Source organism: Syngnathus typhle, linkage group LG5 (genome assembly GCF_033458585.1).
Source record: "Syngnathus typhle isolate RoL2023-S1 ecotype Sweden linkage group LG5, RoL_Styp_1.0, whole genome shotgun sequence".
In the NCBI taxonomy this organism is placed as follows: domain Eukaryota; kingdom Metazoa; phylum Chordata; class Actinopteri; order Syngnathiformes; family Syngnathidae; genus Syngnathus; species Syngnathus typhle.
The window spans coordinates 14705300-14725687 of record NC_083742.1 but is presented as its reverse complement, the minus strand read 5'-3'; the positions used below and the strand labels follow the sequence as shown (position 1 = coordinate 14725687).

The 20388-nt window shown below is 42.5% G+C and overlaps 4 protein-coding genes across 15 annotated transcripts; 2 read left to right on the top strand and 2 right to left on the bottom strand.

The window, feature by feature from the left end:
* Nucleotides 1–67: 67 nt before the first annotated feature.
* On the top strand, nucleotides 68–1249 carry ccl27a (chemokine (C-C motif) ligand 27a). Its single transcript, XM_061279803.1, has 3 exons — nucleotides 68–225; nucleotides 734–851; nucleotides 931–1249. Exons 1-3 carry the CDS (start codon nucleotides 102–104, stop codon nucleotides 1049–1051), a joined length of 363 nt encoding a protein of 120 aa, XP_061135787.1. The 5' UTR covers nucleotides 68–101; the 3' UTR covers nucleotides 1052–1249.
* Nucleotides 1250–2415: 1166 nt separating this feature from the next.
* znf367 (zinc finger protein 367) lies at nucleotides 2416–6332 on the bottom strand. Its single transcript, XM_061279801.1, has 5 exons — nucleotides 5782–6332; nucleotides 4936–5086; nucleotides 4712–4831; nucleotides 4406–4544; nucleotides 2416–4324 (listed from the first exon to the last, which is right to left on the bottom strand). Exons 1-5 carry the CDS (start codon nucleotides 6052–6054, stop codon nucleotides 4066–4068), a joined length of 942 nt encoding a protein of 313 aa, XP_061135785.1. The 5' UTR covers nucleotides 6055–6332; the 3' UTR covers nucleotides 2416–4065.
* On the top strand, nucleotides 5870–10543 carry LOC133154793 (intracellular hyaluronan-binding protein 4-like). Of its 3 annotated transcripts, none has more exons than XM_061279799.1 (9): nucleotides 5870–6008; nucleotides 7716–7956; nucleotides 8423–8549; nucleotides 8844–8981; nucleotides 9059–9130; nucleotides 9210–9287; nucleotides 9406–9580; nucleotides 9873–10061; nucleotides 10171–10543. In XM_061279799.1, exons 2-9 carry the CDS (start codon nucleotides 7722–7724, stop codon nucleotides 10234–10236), a joined length of 1080 nt encoding a protein of 359 aa, XP_061135783.1. In that variant the 5' UTR covers nucleotides 5870–6008; nucleotides 7716–7721; the 3' UTR covers nucleotides 10237–10543. The 3 variants fall into 3 exon arrangements, with proteins under 3 accessions (XP_061135783.1, XP_061135784.1, XP_061135782.1); XM_061279800.1 differs by lacking the exon at nucleotides 5870–6008 and adding an exon at nucleotides 7461–7626 and having other exon boundaries at nucleotides 9213–9287; XM_061279798.1 differs by lacking the exon at nucleotides 5870–6008 and adding an exon at nucleotides 7463–7626.
* A 648-nt stretch (nucleotides 10544–11191) lies between these two features.
* Nucleotides 11192–20253, bottom strand: cdc14b (cell division cycle 14B). 10 transcript variants are annotated; one of them, XM_061279791.1, is made up of 15 exons: nucleotides 19908–20251; nucleotides 18549–18639; nucleotides 18031–18106; nucleotides 17698–17832; nucleotides 17534–17610; nucleotides 17307–17373; nucleotides 17087–17237; nucleotides 16781–17011; nucleotides 16564–16702; nucleotides 16014–16176; nucleotides 15845–15939; nucleotides 12939–12986; nucleotides 12724–12849; nucleotides 11603–11671; nucleotides 11192–11493 (listed from the first exon to the last, which is right to left on the bottom strand). In XM_061279791.1, the coding sequence occupies exons 1-15, from the start codon at nucleotides 20017–20019 to the stop codon at nucleotides 11454–11456; spliced, it is 1620 nt and encodes a 539-aa protein (XP_061135775.1). In that variant the 5' UTR covers nucleotides 20020–20251; the 3' UTR covers nucleotides 11192–11453. The 10 variants fall into 10 exon arrangements, 7 of the variants coding, with proteins under 7 accessions (XP_061135775.1, XP_061135774.1, XP_061135776.1 ...); XM_061279790.1 differs by lacking the exon at nucleotides 11603–11671 and adding an exon at nucleotides 12013–12144 and having other exon boundaries at nucleotides 19908–20250; XM_061279792.1 differs by lacking the exon at nucleotides 11603–11671 and adding an exon at nucleotides 12013–12144 and having other exon boundaries at nucleotides 17698–17790; nucleotides 19908–20250.
* Nucleotides 20254–20388: the final 135 nt, after the last annotated feature.

Below are 20388 nucleotides of genomic sequence, written 5' to 3'. Positions count from 1 at the left end.
ATGCTGTGAATGTGAAACCGTTCATCAATTAAGCTGCAACCTGTCAGAGCCTGTTTGAGTGTTCACCCGCCGCTAGCTGTGTGTGGGCAGGTACGCAGGCAATGTGGATATATATAAAGAGGAGAAGAGCGTGTTTTCTTCGCCCGTCGTTTGTTGCCATCATGGAGCTGAAAACGGTTGTTGTGACTTTGTGCCTCGTTGCTTTGGCCATCGACTCGACAGAAGGTAAACGCCACATTGCCGTGGAATAGTAGGGGAAATGAAAAACGTTTGCTTTTGTCAACGTTAAAATAAATTAGCATAATTAAGAAATACAGCGGGCTTAACAAATTTTGTGTAGCTTAGTCAATTAGTCGTCATAATTCAAGAATCTAATTGTGAGGTCTATTAATGGCTTGCTAACATATATATTTGTATGGGCTATTTTGCCTATAGTGTCTATCAGAAAAAAAGAGAATTGACCATTTACAATAATAAACATAATAAAATGGATAACTTTCTGACAGTGTCAATCAAGTTAGCATTCTTACCTTTGTAAAATCAGACCTTTTGAATTACTTTCATTAAATTGTACCACTTTAATAAAGTGACCAACTTGAGTCCAATATTCAATGTCATACATCAAAGTGATGATAGTGGTGCAATGAAATGTTGATTTATATTTCCCACACAAATCTAGCCAATGTTTACAATAAGTCCGATTGAATGCGATTCATTTGTCCTTCCATTATAGGTGGCATCATTAAATGCTGCGTGAAAACCAGAAAGACCATCCCCAAGCCAGTACTCATGAAGGTCCAATCGTGGTACTTGCAGGACAGCACCGGACCTTGCGACATCGACGCTCTCGTGTAAGCTCCACCATGACTGTGTAAGTGTGTTGATGCTGTTTTCGATTATAAATATCTTTATTTCTTCATGGCTCCACAGCATGTACGTGGGGGCCTGGAAAAAGCCCATTTGTGTTGACCCCAGCATGGAGAAAGATCTGAACAGGGTTCAGAAGATCCAGCAGATGATGCTGGGAAAAGTACGCCGATCAGCGGCGTGAGCATCTGACTTTGGCTTGCGGTTTTGGTACATTCCTAATCATGACTGCTCCTGATCAATTCGCCCGGGGCTTGTGGTACTTTTTGTTTGTTGGTGTGTGTGTGTGTGTGTGACATTTCTATTTTTATGAAGCCAAACTCATTCCGGGAATCATTTCACCTACAAATAAAGTCAGCCATGCATGGCGTGTAGTATTTGACTACATTTCGTTGATCAACTTGAAACATGAAGATAATAATAATTTCTTACTTTTACATATCTTATGATGAGTCAGTAGCAGCTTTTCATCTGTAACGAGTGAAATCAGTTGCTAAATTGGTTTCAAATATTAATTAGAGATTGACAGATAAAAAAGGAGCAAATACATACAACCTCACCAGCCCACTTAAATATTCTACATGCTTAGGGCACCTGCTAATGTCATATGAACCAAATCCTTTGTAGTGTGATATCATAAGAAAACATGACTGTCAAATTATTAGGGTTATACATCTATTATTTCTCCGAATAATGTTTCCCGAATGACTCATGTTCAGCCTTGTGATCATCGTCCTCGGAGGCATGATCGGCACAAGGTAAACTGAGTCTGAAAACAAGTTTTTTCAAATGAAAAAAAAAAATGGCAGAATGTTTCCGCCGTAGTTTGGACCGAACCTTCAGAGTGGAAGGTTACATAGTCTTCTTGATCAATGATCTCTGGGTTTACACTAACAAAAATGCTGCCACTAAGGTAATATTAAACTGACCCAAAAAAAATCCTCTACATGCATAATGATGTATTTTTTCCTCACAGTCCTGTGGTGTCATTCTAATTCTTCCACCAGTCGTGACAAATACAGAAGAACACATTGATGATGTATTTAATGAGCACAATATAAACTCATCATGCATCTGTTGTTGGATAATGAGTAGGTGAACAATGCTTCACTTTTTGTCTATTTAATAACTTGCCACATGTTCATTCACATTCCCACTTCTAAAAACAATTTCTCCTCATTTCCGTCAGAATGTGGCACGAGTTTTTATCGCCATCAATGTGGATGGACACCATGTGTTCTCTTGGCCTCTGCATTTGTTGTGTTCTCCCAATTCTATTAAAGTTAAATATAAAGCTATGAGAGCTGTAGTTACTAAACACATTTGGTATGGCGTTAAACCAGTCTGACTCACTATTTCTCTGGGCTTTTGAGAATTTTTACCTTGCAATTTGACATTTACAGGCAAACCATCCGGAAGGACCAGAAAACGGATGCTATACCATTATCTGCCACTCGGAGGTGCTGTTTCCTTTATATTTGAGTGACGTTTATTAATTATGAAAATATAAAGTAAATAGCACACAAACGCACCCACAAAACGGCCGTGTCAGGAGATGTGAATGTTTATTGAAAACCAAAAAAGTTATGAGTGTATAGCTTGTTAGGAGAAGCTCGAGATTTTTGCAACAAGCAAGCAAGAATCACTCTATACAAAACTGTCAGGAGTATGTTAACATATGAAAGAAAATGATACTAGAATTCCACCTCCAAACAATTGGTAAATTGCGCATAATCAATATTATTCTAACAATCTGTATATATTAAATGCCATCATTTTGTCAAAACACACATAAAAAACGACTATGGGTTAGAAACGCTTCAGAACAGGCTATAATCGGGTACAATAAACATTTGGTGACTTTTAACATGAACAATTTCCAGTTTCACCTCACAGGACATTTCCGAATCCAATAATAAAAATTTAGAACAGGTTAGGCGGCAGGTTTCCTTCTGAAAATATACCATAAAAGCTCAAGTAGGGCTATGACAAAATTTGGTACAGTGTTTTTTGTGTAGTGTAGCTTAAGACATACAAAACCCAGCAAGCACTACAAAAATGCGAGACAAACAGGAGACGATTATCCCAAAGTTATCCTCAACATTCCAAGCATGATCCAACATGTTTTACAACACAAGTGCTTTATGTATCTTTTAAATACTGACCAAACTATCCCAAAAAGGTATCATCTGGATGTCAGCGCTGATATTCAATTAGCCTCTTTGAACCAATTTGCTGTCTTTTAATATAAAAGATGACAAAAAGTAAAATATAAAATCCTGACCCCCTTCTTCCATCAAGCAGCACAGTTTGAGAAACTAAACCCTGTTCAAGGGACATGCAACCTCTACCCTTTCGATGCCGCACCACTGCCTTTTGGTAAACCTGATTTCTACCAAGCAGTGGTTGAAGGCGCCACTTGACGTTTGTCCTCTTAAATGTGATGAGTCAAATGAGCGAATAAACTTTTTTTTTTTTTAATAAATACAGTGGACAACAGCATGCTGCAACCTGCAGCGGAATGACAAGCCTCGTTGGGGTTTAAAGTACCGCATCCAAACAAAATGTCTTAAAAAACGTTTACCTTTACTACACTGCTTGATGGAAAACTATTTGAAGTGCATGCGCTCGATGGGGGCGCAGATCCAATGCGGTGAGAGGAAACAACGCTGTGAAAAGTGGATTAGGCTTCCAATGATCACCTGTCACTCTCACGAGAAGGTAACCCCGCCCCGCCCTAATCCCCCCCCCCAAAAAAACCCTGCCCATCGTTTGACACCACAAGGCCGCTGTTAGCAAAACTCACAACCATATTTACAGTCACTCGCTTGAAAACATACCTTTAGAAACGTATTACCGTCAAAGTGCAAAAGAAAACAAAAACACAAGTGCTCTTTGATCGCCTTCAAAAGGTCGAAAAGAAGAGCGACATTCTTCATATAGTTACATCTACAATAGCAGCCTAAAAGGATAAATGGAAGCTGAATAAGGTGCTTTAGCTTGTGCCTTCTTAGGGTGGAGAGGGACTGATGCTGTGCGGGAGCTGGTGAGCACTAATCTCAGGTCAATTCTTGAAAGCCAACAAGAAATGAGTAGGTAGATCTGTACTTGATTGATGGTGGTTGAGCTACAGCACACTACTAAAGTAAGGAAGGCGGACTGGAGCTGGCCAGAAATAATACGCGGAGGGGGAGGCGCTCAGGCGGACAGATTGTTGGCCAACTCAATGAGCGCTAGAGCGCCATGGAGACGCTCCCGCTGCTCCTGGAGGCGACGCTTGGCGGCTCCCCCCTGGCAGCCCTTCTCGTCCTCTGCCATCTCCTCCTCTTCGTCGTTCTCCTCGTCTGACTGGAGGAACTCCATGGGGTCTCGCTGCTCCTGGTCCTGCGCTCTGACTTTACCCTGCGCCTTAGCAGTGGAGGCGGTGGGAGCCCGCTGTTCTCGGGTCTGCCAGTACCTGAGAGGAACAAAACCACCGGCATTTGAACCCCCCAAGATCACCTGGAAGGCATAATTTGTCAAGCGGAAGCTGTCTTACTTTGCCAGCCACTCCGCTACTGCCTTGTTGTCCACAGACTGCGCCTTGCCCGTGCCCTCCTTTGGCTCCTCCCTCCTCAGGCGGGAGAATGGATGCTTAGGGCAGTGACGGTTGGCGTGCGTGAATCGATTGCCGCACTCTGATGACGAAATGACATATTAAATAAATGGAGGCGTTTAAGTTCCCAAAGTTGATGTGAGGCAGCGATGGTCCGGTTAATAGCAAAGCAGCAGTTGTAATGACTGCGCATGCATTTGGCCACTGGGAAAGCACCTACACACACCCTCACAAAAAAAAAAGAGGCACCTTTCTCCGAGCAGACAAAGGGTTTCTCTCCAGTGTGGAGACGCTGGTGGGTCTTCAGCTGACCACTCTGGACGAATGCCTTGCTGCAGTTAGGGTAGTCGCACAAATATGGTCGCTCACCTGGAGGGGGATAAGCATCGGGCTGTCAGTGTTGTCAACTAGTGAGGGATACGTCGGCCTTCCAAAAGTGGCTTCACGCGTGCATTTTGGCTGCCAAAACTCACCCGTGTGTGTTCTTTTATGGGCCTGGAGAGACTTCTCCCTGGGGAACACCCGGTTGCAGATGTTGCAGCGGATGCGGCTGGAGGACGTCTCACCCTCGCTGATTAGCTCCCGGACAGTGTCGGCTCGAGGGCGCCCTCTGCGGATGCCATCCTGACCGCAACGACAAATACACATCAAAATCATGCACTTAGACAATGCACAAAATAGAAATCAAATTCAAGAGCGCTATTAAAAAATATGAGGAAAGACAATAATGCTCGTCAAAGATTAGGTTAGAGAGGTATTAAATTATGTTTTTTATTATAGCTGCAGAAGCTTAACTTAGTCCAAACTACTGCTGTTGCACACAGTTTCATTTACTGGTCCAAAATTATTTTAAGATTTCAAAATGATTACAAATGTATGATGTCGTGAAATGTAACGTATAATGACAATCATCTTTTTCAACAGTGATCTGGCCAAGATGCACAGCATTACTATGCAATAGAAATAAAAAATATCACAGTAAACATCAAAACATCAAAGTCCACTCGAATTGCCACTGTTTTTATCTCGTGGTCATAATATCGCGAGAGTTTCAAACAGAACTCACTTCCGGTTAATTTTTTGGCGCCAGGCGAGACGTCATAGATGCGAGCAGCTGCTTCATAAACCAGGAAGGGGTTTAAATCCACCAAGGCACACCCAAACTCGCGAGCGTTTTCTTTGAGTGTTTTACGATTTAAACAATTTTATTTTATTCAAACGTCCCTGTCACAGTAAATCATGTTTTGTATTAGCACATGTTATTACGTGCTCAACAGTCGCGTCATTAACGGCTATTTGAGAACTACCGAATGTCGTACCTTGTTCTGGTCAGGCGAAGAAGCCGCGTCGCCGTCTCCGGCCGTCCCGCCTGGAGACGAAGCCCCGCTCAGTGAGCCTGGGCTCAGTGTCACATTGTGGGCGTTCTCCCCCCATTTCCACGGATAAACCATGAAGTCGCTGAATCCCGGGCTCGCGGGAGTCATGGCCTCCATCTTCTGGGGCTTGATCGGGGTGGTCTTGATGACGGACACCAGGACCCTCTTGGGTGAGTCGTTGCAAAAGATAACGTGGGGGTGCTTGCTGTCAGTCATTGTTTACAAGTCAAAACTACTCGAAATGGCTAAAAATACGGACGGCTGCACTGTTTTCCCCCTCCAGTAGTTAAAAGTAGTTATTTAAAAACAAACAAACGCCGCACCGCGTCAATCCGGGCTAAATATGTCCTTCATTTCCAGTAGGCGGAAAAAATAACTCCGTTATTATCAACCGGGTATCCTCAAAAGTTACAAACTAACGATAACGACTTGTATCGTTGCGAGTCCTGTCTGGCAGTCTGCGCCCACACGAGTGATTACTCCGCGTTGCAAAATCGCGCCCGAGCAGTAAATGCACCAATCGGCTACGGCAAATTCTACCCATGTGACAAAAGCTACCAATAGGACGAGTCAAGCTCGCTGACTTTGCGAATGGCAGGCCAGGAGCGAGGAAGTTATGGCGCCCAGCGGGTGTGATTGGTCGAGACCTTATGTCCAATCAGGTTTGAACAGTGGGTGAACTTGGCCATCCGGATTGGCCAAGGAAGCGGATGCCGCCGTACGCGCGCCCTGGGTGGATCCAATGAGAGTGAAAGGCGGTTAATTTTACAGCGCCGATGAGCAGATGGCGCCCTTTTCCCGCGCACAAGTACGTTTTGGGGTCAGTTTAAAGCAGTGCTTCTCAAATAGTGGGGCGCGCCCCCCTTGGGGGGCGCGGTGCTATTCCTGGGGGGGCGCGTGTGACCCTGGGGAACAGGCTTTTTTTTTGGCAGTACTAGAATAAAGTGTAATTGCGCGTTTACTACAGCAGGGGGCAGTGGCGCTCTCATTGTTACTTCTGTCACGTTTGCGACAGTGCAACGTTTTACGACTTACAAGACAAGTTAGGATAGTCACGGTGGGGAGGGGGGGCGCGAATAGTTTTCTTCTTGCTAGGGGGGGGCGTAACAGAAAATAATTGAGAAGCACTGGTTTAAAGCGTTAGCTCCCCCGGTGTTACGTAATCATTTTAAACCGGACATTTTCAGAACAAAGGACCCACTGTGTCCCGTACTGCCGTTCACAAATCAAAACATAAATACCAAAATATCAATAAATAACTAGACAAAATATTCTCAAATCAAGACGTATCCAAGTCGTTCACACAACAAAGAGATGAAAGAGTCTCCTTTGAAGTCTGCATGACCGCATCTACAAGCTCCGAAAACAAATCATGTGGCAAATTTCATGGTTCTTACTAAAATCTGTATGATTTGTAAAACGACAAATAACCTGCACATCACCCGCATACTTTTTAAATAGGTATTACTGTATAAATAGGGCTTTAGGTGATTCAGGTCGGCAATGCCAATGGCAACATAGTAATTGCATTACTGTAAACATAATTTTTAAATAAATAAAATAAATGATTATGGATTAATAAATGTTTGGACGAAAGTAATATTTCGCTTCATTTTTTTAACAAACGCTGGTGACGTCATCCCAAATCGACGACATGGATATTCATGAGGGGGCGTGACTGAGTCTACCGCAGGTGCAAAACAATTATAAAATCGGATGGAACCGGTCGCACTCTTGTTCGAAGCTCAATAGAAGTTTGACCGTCACCAGTGAAGGAGGAAAACTGTGGTTTGTGTTCTTTTTGGTTTGTCTGTTTTATGTGCGTGTTTGTTTTTGTTAAATAGATTTATTAATGACGACGTGAATTTCCCCTCCAGATTAAGATGTTGCCGGACGCCTACGGCTGCGTTGTGGCCAACAGGTTCGGGAATCTTCCCGACGACGACAGCGACCCTTTGGATTTAATAAGCGAGGTGGAGCGCGAACAGGAGAGAAAGAGGAAGAAAAAGAAGGAGGAGGACGAACAAAAAGCCAAGCAGAAGAAATCTGGCCAGAAAGAATCCCAGAGGGACAGACGCACGCCCATTATTAAAACAGCCCTTCCAGAACCTGTTGCAGGTACGTGACAGTCGACAAACAATGCCATCTCCTCATTGTGCCACAGAACAAATTCATTTCTAGACTGGAACCCACTGCCAAGAGTTACTGGTCACTTTGCTTTGTCAGCTGCTGACTGTGAATGCTGGCAGGCTTTTCCAGGCTAGTGTTGTTTTTGATAGTCCAGAAAAAGCACCTATACATCACATACAAGTGTCCAAACCTTGTCCTCTGAGCGCTGTCACGTTAAAGGGTTAAGCAAATAATGTTTTATTACCTATATAGATTTAACCAGATCTGTCGGACACATTTTCCTCATCGTAGACAAGCGGTTTATGGTTATAAAAAAATGTGTATCACCTAATCATTGAATAAACACAAGGTGAAAGAATGACAGTAAGGCCAACCTTATCCCATTGGTTGCAATCAGTTGTACGTATGTACTGTATATGTGTGCATGTCAATCTGTTTTTTTAATCCCCCCCAGTTTCCAAGCAGCCAGCTCGCAACAGAGGGGATGAAAGAGCAGAGGCAAAAAGAGGCTCCAAGATGGCCGACTGTGGGGAGCGCAGGGCCAACCCAGCTGTGTATCCACAGGAATTCTCTGTCGCAAAGTATGTTTTCAAATGTTTAGTTACCAATCATTCAGCAATTATGCACACCCTTTTATACCAAATACCGCTTAAATCAATGTTTTGAGTAATCATCTGAATATTTTTATTTTAAGATACTGCATATTGAACAAGAACGCTCTGCTTAAATATAGGAGCAGCAAGTCACTACTTAACTGATTCAATTAAATATTGTGTGCATAAATTAAATGATTAAAATGGTTACTAAACAGTTAAATATAATTGAACTGTACTTAATCTGAGCAATGGTAAAGTTGCGCTGTAATTTTGTCAAAGGCCTTCCAACAATCGGGATACCGACTTCAAGAGTCGAGGGGGAGGCAGAGGTGGCAGAGGTGGGAGAGGAGGATACACAAGGAACTCTGATTATTTTGTCCTGCGGGGCAAAAGAGAATATGACCGACACAATGGAAGGTAAGTTTTTTTTTTTTTAATTTCCCCATGTTTGGTGATTTTTAAGAGCACTTTTATTGTTGCCACTCTCACTGCAGCGGCATCTCACCGGATGAGAAGCGCGGCGGCAGAGGTCCCTGGAATTGGGGTTGTGTTGAAGAACCAGCCGGGTATGTGTGTGTCAGACTGGCTGTCCACAACAGTTGTATTGCAGAATTTGTTAAGTTACAACAGTTTTTGTTCTTGAAGAAGGTTAATGGATGTGATAACTGATGCTCAAGTACATTCTGAGGAGCCTCAAGCACCAGTGGAAGAGAACCAAAACATGTAAGTCCTGACTGATTTAAGATGAAAAAATATATATATTTTTTGGAAAAGCATGTTTCATTGTTAACCTGTTTCCCCTTAGTGTGAAAGTTGCTGTAAAATATTTTTCTCCCACTAGTGCAGTGCCAGAGGAGGAAGAAGAAATGTTGGTTCAGGTTGCTGTGGAGATGACTCTTGATGAATGGAAGGCCTTGCAGGAGGTCAGTCGTCCAAAGGCAGAGTTTAATATCCGCAAACCAGACAACAAGATTCCATCAAAGGCCAAAGTCATCCACAAGTCCAAACATGTGGAGGTGAGTCTGCAAATACTCCATTTCAGGCAGACACTCCATGGCCAAAAAATCCACGTTTGCATCAGCCCCAAGATGCCTTGCTAGAACTTTATTTTAAGAGACAATGAAGGATAAAAGCATAACTCTATAAATTTCAGGCAGGCATCTGCTGCTCAAACAATGCCTCCACTACAGCCACCGTCAGTTCATTTAAGTTGATCGTAATACACGGCGGCCAACAAGCCAGACGTCAAACCCTGCTGTGTGCGTGACCATTTAATCAGCTAGGTGTTATTTACAATCCAATCTTCAGCATCTAAAGGGGCATGGAGAAGGAATGGAGGATGAAGGAACCTTCCTACGCCGATCTGTGAATGACATCACCTCCCTTCTGGACATCAACTTTGGTAGTCTGGGACGCCCGCCTCGAGGGGGTAGAGGCAGGGGGGCCCGTGGAGGCCTGTCCAGTTACTCTGAGAGAGACCAAGCCACACTGGAGAAGGTAAGCAATGAATTGCATGTTTCCTCGCTTTGTGTAAACAAAATATTAGTTCTAGTTTTTTTTATCTTTGGGTTAAATGATGCCTGACAGTTGTGCTGCTTGTTCACAGGTGGGTGAAGTGGCTCCAGACCCTGACAATCAAGAAGACTTCCCAGAATTATCAGCAGGCAGATGAACAAGTTCACGCCTCATGTTGCTGGTGTGGGGAAATGGGTTGCATTTAAACATTGGCCAATGAGGATACAAGCTTTCATGGATCTGCTGTTCTCAAGGTTTGGTGTTCTATTCTTCTGGGTTTTTGTTTCTAGTCACCGATGGCACTGAGCTTAAAGAATTTTGCAAAGATTACAGATGTTTTTTTTTTTATTTTAAATATATGCAGTATCAAAGATTGGGTTGGGTTGGTTTCACTTGGTTGTAATTTGCTCCCCCTTACAAAATGTTCATCAGCAAAACCTCAAAATAAACAGCAGTTTATAGCAGTATGTTTGTTCAGATATATAAATGAAGAGGAAACACAGGGTTAATTACTTTTTTTTTTTACTTAAAAAAAAAAAAAAAAAAAAGATGTATATGCTTAAAATCAGTATTCATATAGTGGATACGTCCCAGTAGGACGGTTTTGATTAAAACAGTAAGTACAAAATATTTACACATTTTTTTAAAGTAAATATTTACAGTTATGAAATACAACTGAATAACTCACAAGTGCATATTAGTATTGTGACTAGACAAATGTGCATAATATTGAACATGAACATTCAAGCTATTTAAAGGGACAGTGTAGATTGTTTTGTTTCTGCCATCTAGTGGGGAACTAATAGAACACAACGACCCAAGTTCAAAGCCTGTGTGCATTTTGAAGCACACACACGACACTGCCAAAGTGACACTTTGCTGCAGGCCTACCACCAATTTGGTCAAGTCAGTGCATTACATTTGTTACCCATGCAGTAGTCACTGAGCCAGCAAATTTGTGATTGTCTCCTTGGGGAATCCCGAGCAGAAATATGGCAACACACGTCAGCGTCCTGTACCGTAAAGGTGTGACCCATGTAATTAGTAATTCCCATACTACAATTATATTCAAGAAATGTACTACATGTTGACAGAACATATTTTGTTGCATATCGAAATGGGTAGCATTTGTAATGGAACATTGAAAATTGTAAACATTCTTGACACTGTCCCTTTAACTAAATGATTAAGATGATCTGACTTTCAGCCTGCCACTGAGGATTAACAGTTAAAAATGTCTAGGACCATGTGTTGAATATAAAAGTTTTAAACACTTAAATACCATGTCATTTTAGGAAGAATCATACCACTTGAAGCTGGTTGTAAAAATGTCCCAAAAAAAAGTCAGTCTTCAGGGTTTCCACATCCACAGGCTCACCGGAGTAAAGGAGCTCGTGCTTTAGGTATGGAGTGACTGTGAAGAACAGAGAGAAAGACTCAACTGACTGAGGAAAACACCTAATCATTTTCCGTCTCACATAACAAAGATAATAAGATTACATGAACAAAAGATAGATAGATACCACAGCTTAGAAAATTGCTCAGATTGCAAAGCACGGCGAGCTTTACGTCCTCTGGAGGCGGTGGCGGCTCTGTTGTGTGCGAAACACAAGAGGCGAGGAAAAAAATGAGATGAATGCCCCAGACAAGCAGAAACAGCATTGTGGAGAATAGTGACAGTAACTGGCAAGCGAAGGAACCAGGGAAGCTATAGCCAGTCATACTCCAAATAACTCTCGTCTTTGGAGGACATGCAACAAGCGGTGCCATTGGAAGGAAGGAAATGCAGACAGACTCGGATACTTGGCAGGAAAGATCATTTCGAGACTCAAAAAAACCCAACCCCTGACTAGTGTGAAAGAGAGCTTGTCCAAGGAAGGGAAATGCATTGTGTCCGTAAATCTTCATGTGGGTTGGTCTGAGGGGAGCTTGCCTGCAAGTGTGCCATGTTTAAGTTGACTGGAGTGCACGCGCTGGCTCTCTGTGGGCGCCACATGGCTCGCAAAACACCAGTTCCCTGTCGTTGGCCACTACATGCAAGTTGTCTAGGGAGCCGATCAGTGGGCTGCGACATAGGCAGAGAGAGGATGCCTTTAAGTTGGGCTTCATGAGTGGCTATAGCCTCTGGGTTGCCTTCTTCACCAAATGTTAGGCAGTAACAACACAGTCCTGCTTCAGTTTGGCTCAGTTTGGTAGGAAGTACAATTTGTTGCCTTTAGTATTATCTCTTGACGGAAATTTTCAGTTACGAAAACATGTTACATAAGAAAAGAAAGCACAGCAATTTTTTTGCCCAAATTACCCTTTTTCATGTCCTTGCTCCATGCAAATATTTATGGTTATGACTTTACTATTATATTAATGTAGGTCAGAGAATAAGTTGCATTCCGAGACAGTTATTGCAATTTTAGTATGGAGAAACTACACCCTCGCTATTTTAATTAAAAAAAAAAAAAAAACGTTATTCATTTCATAATTACTAACAATCACAGTTGACTGAATGTCAGAGACATACTGGTGGGAATAAATTGGACAGATAGTGGAAAAACTACGTACCATACTAAACCAAACTGTACTAATCGGTAGCTCCGTGCTTGTACTCTACTCTACTCTTAACTTTCGGAGTGCCACGCTGGTCTCCTACCTGCATGCTAGTCCACTGTCGGGCAGTGAGGTTCTGGTCCTCTTACTGGTGTCTGAGTGGTCTGACAGAGCCACCGAGTTGGCGCCAGTCTTACAGCTCTGTGCGCTGGTCTGAAGGATGGCCCTGCTGCAGAGGAGATAAAGCACGGTAGCAATGACTAAAGTTGGTTGATTGGTGGGTGCGTAATGGGGGGATATAGAGATAGCAAAGCTTACTTGAGAGACTGTGATGCTGACCTTGTGTGAATCTTATTCTCTTCTTGCCTGTGAAAACATGATTGCCATAAATGTAGAGGTGGTCGAAGCTATACAGATTTGATTTATGTTGCACTCGTTACAGACAAAAGATTAGCAAAGCAAAATGCTAGTAGGGGAGGCGTGTAATGTGACGCTGAACAACACTTTACATTAAAATTATTAATGTAATTGTCATCAAGCCTGAAATATCATGTAAAAACGTCTGAGTGAATCAACCACTTAACGGTGAGGAACTTGAATCATCAGAAAGACAGAAGACAAGATATTCACAGTTAATAGAACTGAAAACAAAAATGCTCTGCACTAAAAACACGGGTGCTTCTCTTGATCTTCAACTAGCGCATTTAATGCTAACAAAATAGCTAAGAATTAATTTAACAGCTAATATTTAGCCATTTTACATTACACTGCCAAAAACTGCTTTTAGGCATTCATCGGTTGTCCTCGACAATCACAAAATACACCTTTTAAAGGCACTTAGAATAAAAATGAATGAGAAACTGAAGAAAACATGTTGAAATATTTTTTCCAATGACTGTACATCTGATTTGGCTTGGCAATTAAAGATGGGGCTCACTTACAGCATTCTCAGTGATTGATCCAGAATGGGGGGGCAGCACATTTTTTGAGGGGGTTCACGGGCCGGTGGAACTCATAGAAATCCTAACCCGTCTATACAGAAATGCAGGATGGTAGAAGGGAAGCCATACACAATCCACCACAGGGCAAGGCTACACAGGGAGGAGAGCAGCATGGCTACCAGTACCAGCCATCTAGAAGGAGGACAAATCCATCAAGAGCAAACAAAAAAAAGAAGGGAATAATAATAAAAAGGAAGGAGAGACAGGAGATGACTGGGCGGAATGCAAGGTCTACAAATCTCTGCTTTTACAATGGGACTGGATCAATAAAACAACCCTCTTAGATATTATGGCTGAAAAGCATAACGACCAAAAGATGCCACTTTTTTTTTTTCAAAGTTAGCTTCATCTGACAGCTTCTTTATATGGAATAGCAGCTAGCAAAATCAACTATTGAGTCGGTCACTAACAAAATAAGGCAAACGACAAAATATAACATTGTGACTCATTCAGCATAACCTCCCAATATCGAGATGAATTAGCATCTTGATATTGAAGGTATACCTAATAAAGTGTGTAAAGGCGATTATCACGAGTAACCAAGCCCCACTACGATCGTACTGATCCAGTCTCAATTAAAGCAAAAAAAAAAAAAAAAAGCAGACATTAAAGCCATGTGAACTCTGCCCAACATTTAGTGACCATTAAACACAAAGACAGATCGTAGACATCTACGAGGAGTGTGTGAGCGTGCATGTCCGGAGGACGTCGTGCCCGTTGCCATGCATGGAGGGGAAAAGGCAGAAAAGGTGCTTTTACATTATTTGCAGTGAAATATGACATGCTCTTAAACAGTGAAGCCAGATGGTGAGCGCTCGGTCGAGGCGTTAAATAGTTGGACAGCACGGCTGACAAACAACTGGGCTGAAAGCGCAGGAAAATCATCCTGAGAAAAAACCGAATTGTACTGTTCACAAAAAATATCAAAATTGACCAACATAACCATTGTTTCGATGTGGCGTTAATACTCCTTGATAGCTAAATGGAATTAGAATCCATTACGGTAAAATAAGGATCAAGGAAAATCTCAACAGTTAATTGAACAAGCCTTCACTAATAGCTCATCTTCATCGGGAGCATTAATCAATGGAATCCGAGCGCCAAACTTTGAAATTTGCTATGCTGCAGTCCAATGGATAGCTGTTAACAAATATTGCACAGCAGAACAGCAAGTCCACGAGAGGCCGAAGTAAATGTGGTGCATCTACTGTACTTATTGCACATCCATGTCGCAGCAAAGCCAAAGGAAAGAAAAATTCAATCAGCCATCCATTTCAACAGGAGCTTTAAACGCGGCAAGTGACGTGCTCTTACCTTCTTCAAACCTCACATCCATTTCATTCCTGTCCACACCACCACTCTACCTCAGCTATCTTTGAAACGACAGGCAACTCACTGGCCAGAGCGCGCCTGAGAGGCCGCAGCAGAGCACTACCACCTGCCTGGCACAGGGACAACACAGCCACATGGAAAGATTGGCAGTAGGAAGCCAACCATGCTAGATATTAATGGAGTGGCGGCAAGGAGATCTAAGTTTTTCTTGCACCCCCCCCCCCCCAATTCTTCTGATAAAGATTCATTGTATGTTCCCTTTGAGGAACGGGTGAAAATATGCAGGAAATTAATTTAAAATCAGAAAATACCTAAAAGTCAATTATCTGGCTTGGCTAAGTCCCTCCTCTAGCTCCGCCAGTGCCTCTAAGCACCTCCTAAGTATTGAATTAAAGTGCCACTTCACAGCTACTAGTATGCAGGTTATTGCACCTTAACATGTACGATTACCTTGTAGAATATATCAACCCATCCATCCATTCATTTGGTCTCCTACTTTCCACACAGCTGTGCTTGCCTAACCAAAGAACACAAATGCCTTCCCAAATCACTCATTCTATTTAACGTCACTCTTTCCTGACATATTAGCAATTGCCACGTCTAGATTATAGATTGGCGTACATTCCTTGTAGCCCTAAATGCTATTTACGCCAAAGAACCAGCTGAGGTCTATTGCAAGAATGCCACAGGGCCCCCATAGGTCATCAAGTAGCAAACAGTATCGTGCCCAAAATCTAATATCGTCCTCGGGTGCCCGTCCAATTAAATCAAACATGGCAGCAACATCGCTCATTTGAGGGAGGGGCGGGGGTCACATTTTTGATAGGAAAATAATCACATTTGAGTTGATTGAGATGGCACTCGAGAGTGGAGGTCTATTTAGATACTTACGATAATGAGCTTGAGGATCTGGCCTGCCTCTTGCTCTTCAGTGCTCGCAGTTTGTCACCCTGCGTCAAGCCGTTCCGGTCCTCGTCGTCACTGTACTGTGGGGATTTGACAAAAAATAAATAAAATACAGTAGCAAATATTGGAATAGAAATGATTTACAAAAACATACCAATTCCATTTCTCCTTTCTTGGATGTCCTGTTCTTGTTGCTTCCGTTAATGGTTATGTCATCGACTCCAGAGAGGATTCTGGTTACGGCCAGTTTGCCATTCTTTTTTTCGTTTACCTTCTCTCGGAAAACATCTCCCTCCGCCCATAGACTATTCTGCTTCCTAAAAAAACAAAAAAAAAACAGTACAACACATTACCTATTAAGATTAAAATAAATAATTATTAAAAAAAACCTTGACTGGCACTCAAATGATAGTTTATTAATTGCATCTTGAAGCGCAATAGAAAGTCCAAAGCGGACAAAGACTAATAAATTGACAGCTTTTAATGACTCAGGAAAAACAGGCAGCAGTGACGGTGGAATGTGTTTTTAGTCAATTTAAAAGCCACAAATTTCCAGCATAAAAAACAAAAAGGTCTACTCCGGAAATATCCTAAACACATTTGTCAAATATAAAAGCCTGTGCTTGTAGAAGAGGAAAACCTAATTGTGTCCAAATGTTTTTTCCAGACCAGGTATTTTATATCATTTGACTTTTTGCACCTACTCTTCAACAAAGTTCTGCTGAGGTCCAATGATAGATCCCGGGCGGCAGATTCGAATCCAAGCAATGACCTCTGCCGCTGTCATGGAGTAATGCTTCATCATGTAACAGCCAATCAGAGTGCCAGTTCGCCCCAGTCCAGCTGAAATCAAACATTACAGTTGTGGTGACGACTTCCAATCCACAATTATTTTTTCAGGAAGCCTAATTGCGGTTTTACCCTTGCAGTGGACGGCAATGGCTCCCTCCGCGTTCTCACAAATATTGAGGAACTTTCGGACAATGGCGTCAGTGGGCGTGCTCCCGTCCACAAAAAAGAGGTCATGATGTTCAAAGCCCGAGTCGGTGAAGCGCTTGGCGTCATACATTTTTTTGTTGAGCCGGATGACACTAGTGACGTTGTGTTTTCTAAAGTAAGGGATGTAGGCCTCAGGTGCGTGCAGAGGGTAGCCTGAAGTTAGAAACAAGAGACATGAGTGCCAGGTCGACGTAACACCGTTTAGAAAGAGTCTGGTCTAGAACTTGCCGTTCTCGATTTTGCTTTTGGGATGAGGCCCGCTAAACGCGAGGAATTTTCCTGGAATGATCCAGTTCAGATCTCCATTTTCTGCCCTCTCATAGTGCTCGTATTCCTCCACGTCAAAGTCGGAGAAGTCGAGCCAGCCGTAATGCAGGGCCTGGTAGAAGATAATTTCATAAGCGGCAACATGACTCGGCAATTGTGGGCAGTGTCGAGAAAAGCTTACCTTGTGGACAGCACGTAGGCAATCCAGGATGTTCAGATTGTACATGCAGGTTCCAAATGAGGCATCTCTAAAAAAAAAAATTGATTTTAAGCAGCATTTCAATTTCTACTTCTTTTTTAACATTTTGAAAATGGATTTTATTTCTCTCAATTTGATTCCGTATTGTGCCATACTCTCACTAGCCATAATGTTAATCATATTTCAGAAGTTGAATCCACTGCTTTTACCTGAATGGAATATATGTGCGGTTCTTAGACACCAAGAGACTGTATGCTTCATCTGGCATCATGTTAAGGTACATTACCTGCACACACAGATGTATGCATACGCACATGAAATAGTAGAATTTTTTTTTTTTTTTACACAATGCATAGAAGCAGTTTCTACTCACCGCATAGGAGCCAATCAGGTAGGCGGCATTGGCTTGCTTTTTCTGGTCACCACAGGTGTAAAATACAATCTTCTTCTTTGCGAGCGTAACGGACTGTGCGGAGACATTAAGAGACATACGAGGCCATCTGTTTACCTGACAAGAATATTTTAATTGCATAATTAATATGACATGAGAGGCTTTTATTACAAATAGATCAGATGTTTGACTTTTAACACAGAATCTGATTATCTCTTTTTCCATTATTTGTTATGGGGGGGAAAAAACTGTTGGACTTGAGTGGTTCCACTGTATGTGCTTAAGTTCCAGTGTGTCTCTTAGTGTCCTAATTACCTTGAGCTTCTTTGTCAGCTTGCACGAAAAGCGATATAACATGGCCAGGTTGAGCGGGCCAAAGTCTGCGTAAAAGCTGCAAGAGAACAAGATTAGAAGCATTAGAATGATGAGTATCGTTTCAATGATAGCCTCTGCGACACTTTTGTACTTTTCCTTCACTTGTGTCGTCCTCCCTTAGGCAGGGCACAGTTTGTGCTGAATTTCAGTACTCCCCCTTTTAATAAAAATTTCAAAGGCCCAATTATTGGATATCTCTGAAAGATTATGTTTTTGGGGGGCGGCTGTAAAATGTAAATTGTGAATATGCAAAGACTACCACTTTTTTAAAAAATCACATAAAAGATCGCTGAATCAATGTGGGGAAAAAAATGCGATTTTGTTGAAATGCATGTTAAAAAAAAGCAAAAAAAAGCGGGGAGGTCCGCCCATTTCCAATGACCTTTGTTACTGTTTAGGTACATGCAATAAGTAAAGCACAAAGGCAAACGTGTAATTGGATGAAAGTGTTGACTTACTTCTCATATGCCAGCTCTTCGTCTATGCAGAAGCAGTGGCGTTCTGCCGTGCTTTTGATTTTCTGATGAAGGATGGCGAAATATAATTGATCTACAACGTGCACAAGCAAAAAGAAGGTTACATTTTGGCGTTGCAGTCTTCACTTTCTCAAATTAGATTTACCCCCTCGTGCAATCTTACCCTTGAGAAGCTCAACGCATAGAGACGACACATCGTCCGCGGTCATGTTGAACCGAGCTGTTTTAAACATGGTACAACCCTCACAAAAACGTGGACATAATCCAATAAAAAAAATAGAACAATCGTGCAACAAAGTTCCCGTGTTGGTACGTGTTAAAACTCCAATACTGACGTTCAGAAAAGTCTCCGATGAGTGAGTTTCATGTGAAGAAAGTGCGCACTATGCTAAAAAAGAACTCGCCCCTCTGGCTCCGCCCCTCAGCCACCACGCAACGCCATTGGTCGAAAGAGATCCAATGCTTGACACTATTCGAGGAGGTGCCATCAATCCCTCCCATTTGAGTTTAAAGTTTTCTTTTTGTGACACGCCATAGGCTGCGAGAAAGTTAACAAGGCCCAATCACTGCCACTCGGGCAACCGCCTCTTCCAACTGTAATCGTCAAAAACATACACAACATAAACAGACCCAGCCTTTAACGTTTGCGGGTTGCTTCATATGTCAGCCATATTGGATGTGTCAATCTGCCATACAACTAATGCGTCATTTGCATTAACTTCATATGCATATGAGTCTCATACATATAGTCGTATTTTTAGAATCATGCAGGCATGAACAGACAATTAGATTATTCTGATGACTTAAAGTTTACTCATAAAATAAAATAGAAGAAAGTACAAGACTGTCACGTGTATTTCTGTAATGTCAAGAGTGTTTACCCCAACCAATATATGTCAGATTTTTGTTTTTTTCTGGGATTAAAATGCACGTCACCTATTCAAGCAGCAAATAAAAAGGCCTTTCAAAGGGTTACTTTCCACATCCAAAATGGCAAACACGATCTTGAGGATTCCGCGCTGACGCGACATCTAGTTGCAAAAGATATCAGGTCAAAACGGAAGAAGGACGTCAGTGCAAGAACATTTGTATTGTTAAACGTCACCCTTTCGAAAGCCACTTTGTCAAAACAACTGTGGAGAACCTAATTTGATGACTATGATAATTGTGGGTGTTTGTGACGGTGCAGTCAAAACGCGCAGTACATTAACAAAGCGGACGGTGTCGCCACATGAGAAGGAAAAAAAAATCACAGAACATCATTTTAAAAGGGCCATTTTGCGTATACGCTGCAATGTGCCAACTCGGTTGGCCGGGTTGATCGTGTGCGACCACCGTTACCTGAAATCTCAATGTAAATATCCGAGTTTGGCTCCGCCTCTGAGCAGTCATGGGCAGCGCAGCACTTCTTTCTCCTCGATTCCGCTCGCCTCCTCTCGCTCTTGCGCTTCATGTCGACTTCACGGCTGGAGCACCGCAGGCATGATGGGGATTCTCCTGCACAGCCTCGTCGTTTTGCCCTGGATTTGCGTGTTCACGGTGCACCAAAAATGTGCGCGCAAGCCCCTTGTTCTCTGTTAGTGGCCGTGACGTGCAAACTAAGCAGGGGCAGGTTCTGTGCATTCCCCCTGCATGTGACGTAGTGTGCTGTCGGCGAACCTGCACGGCGTGTGAGAAGTGATCCTGCTGCTCGAATAAAGCCTGCCCTATGTCCGTGATCATTGGCAGGGCTGTGACGTCATCTGCCATACCATATGTGCAGCATGGAGACACGTTCAAATATTGTACTGGAGAGAGAAGAGTAAAGAAAGAAAAAAACACA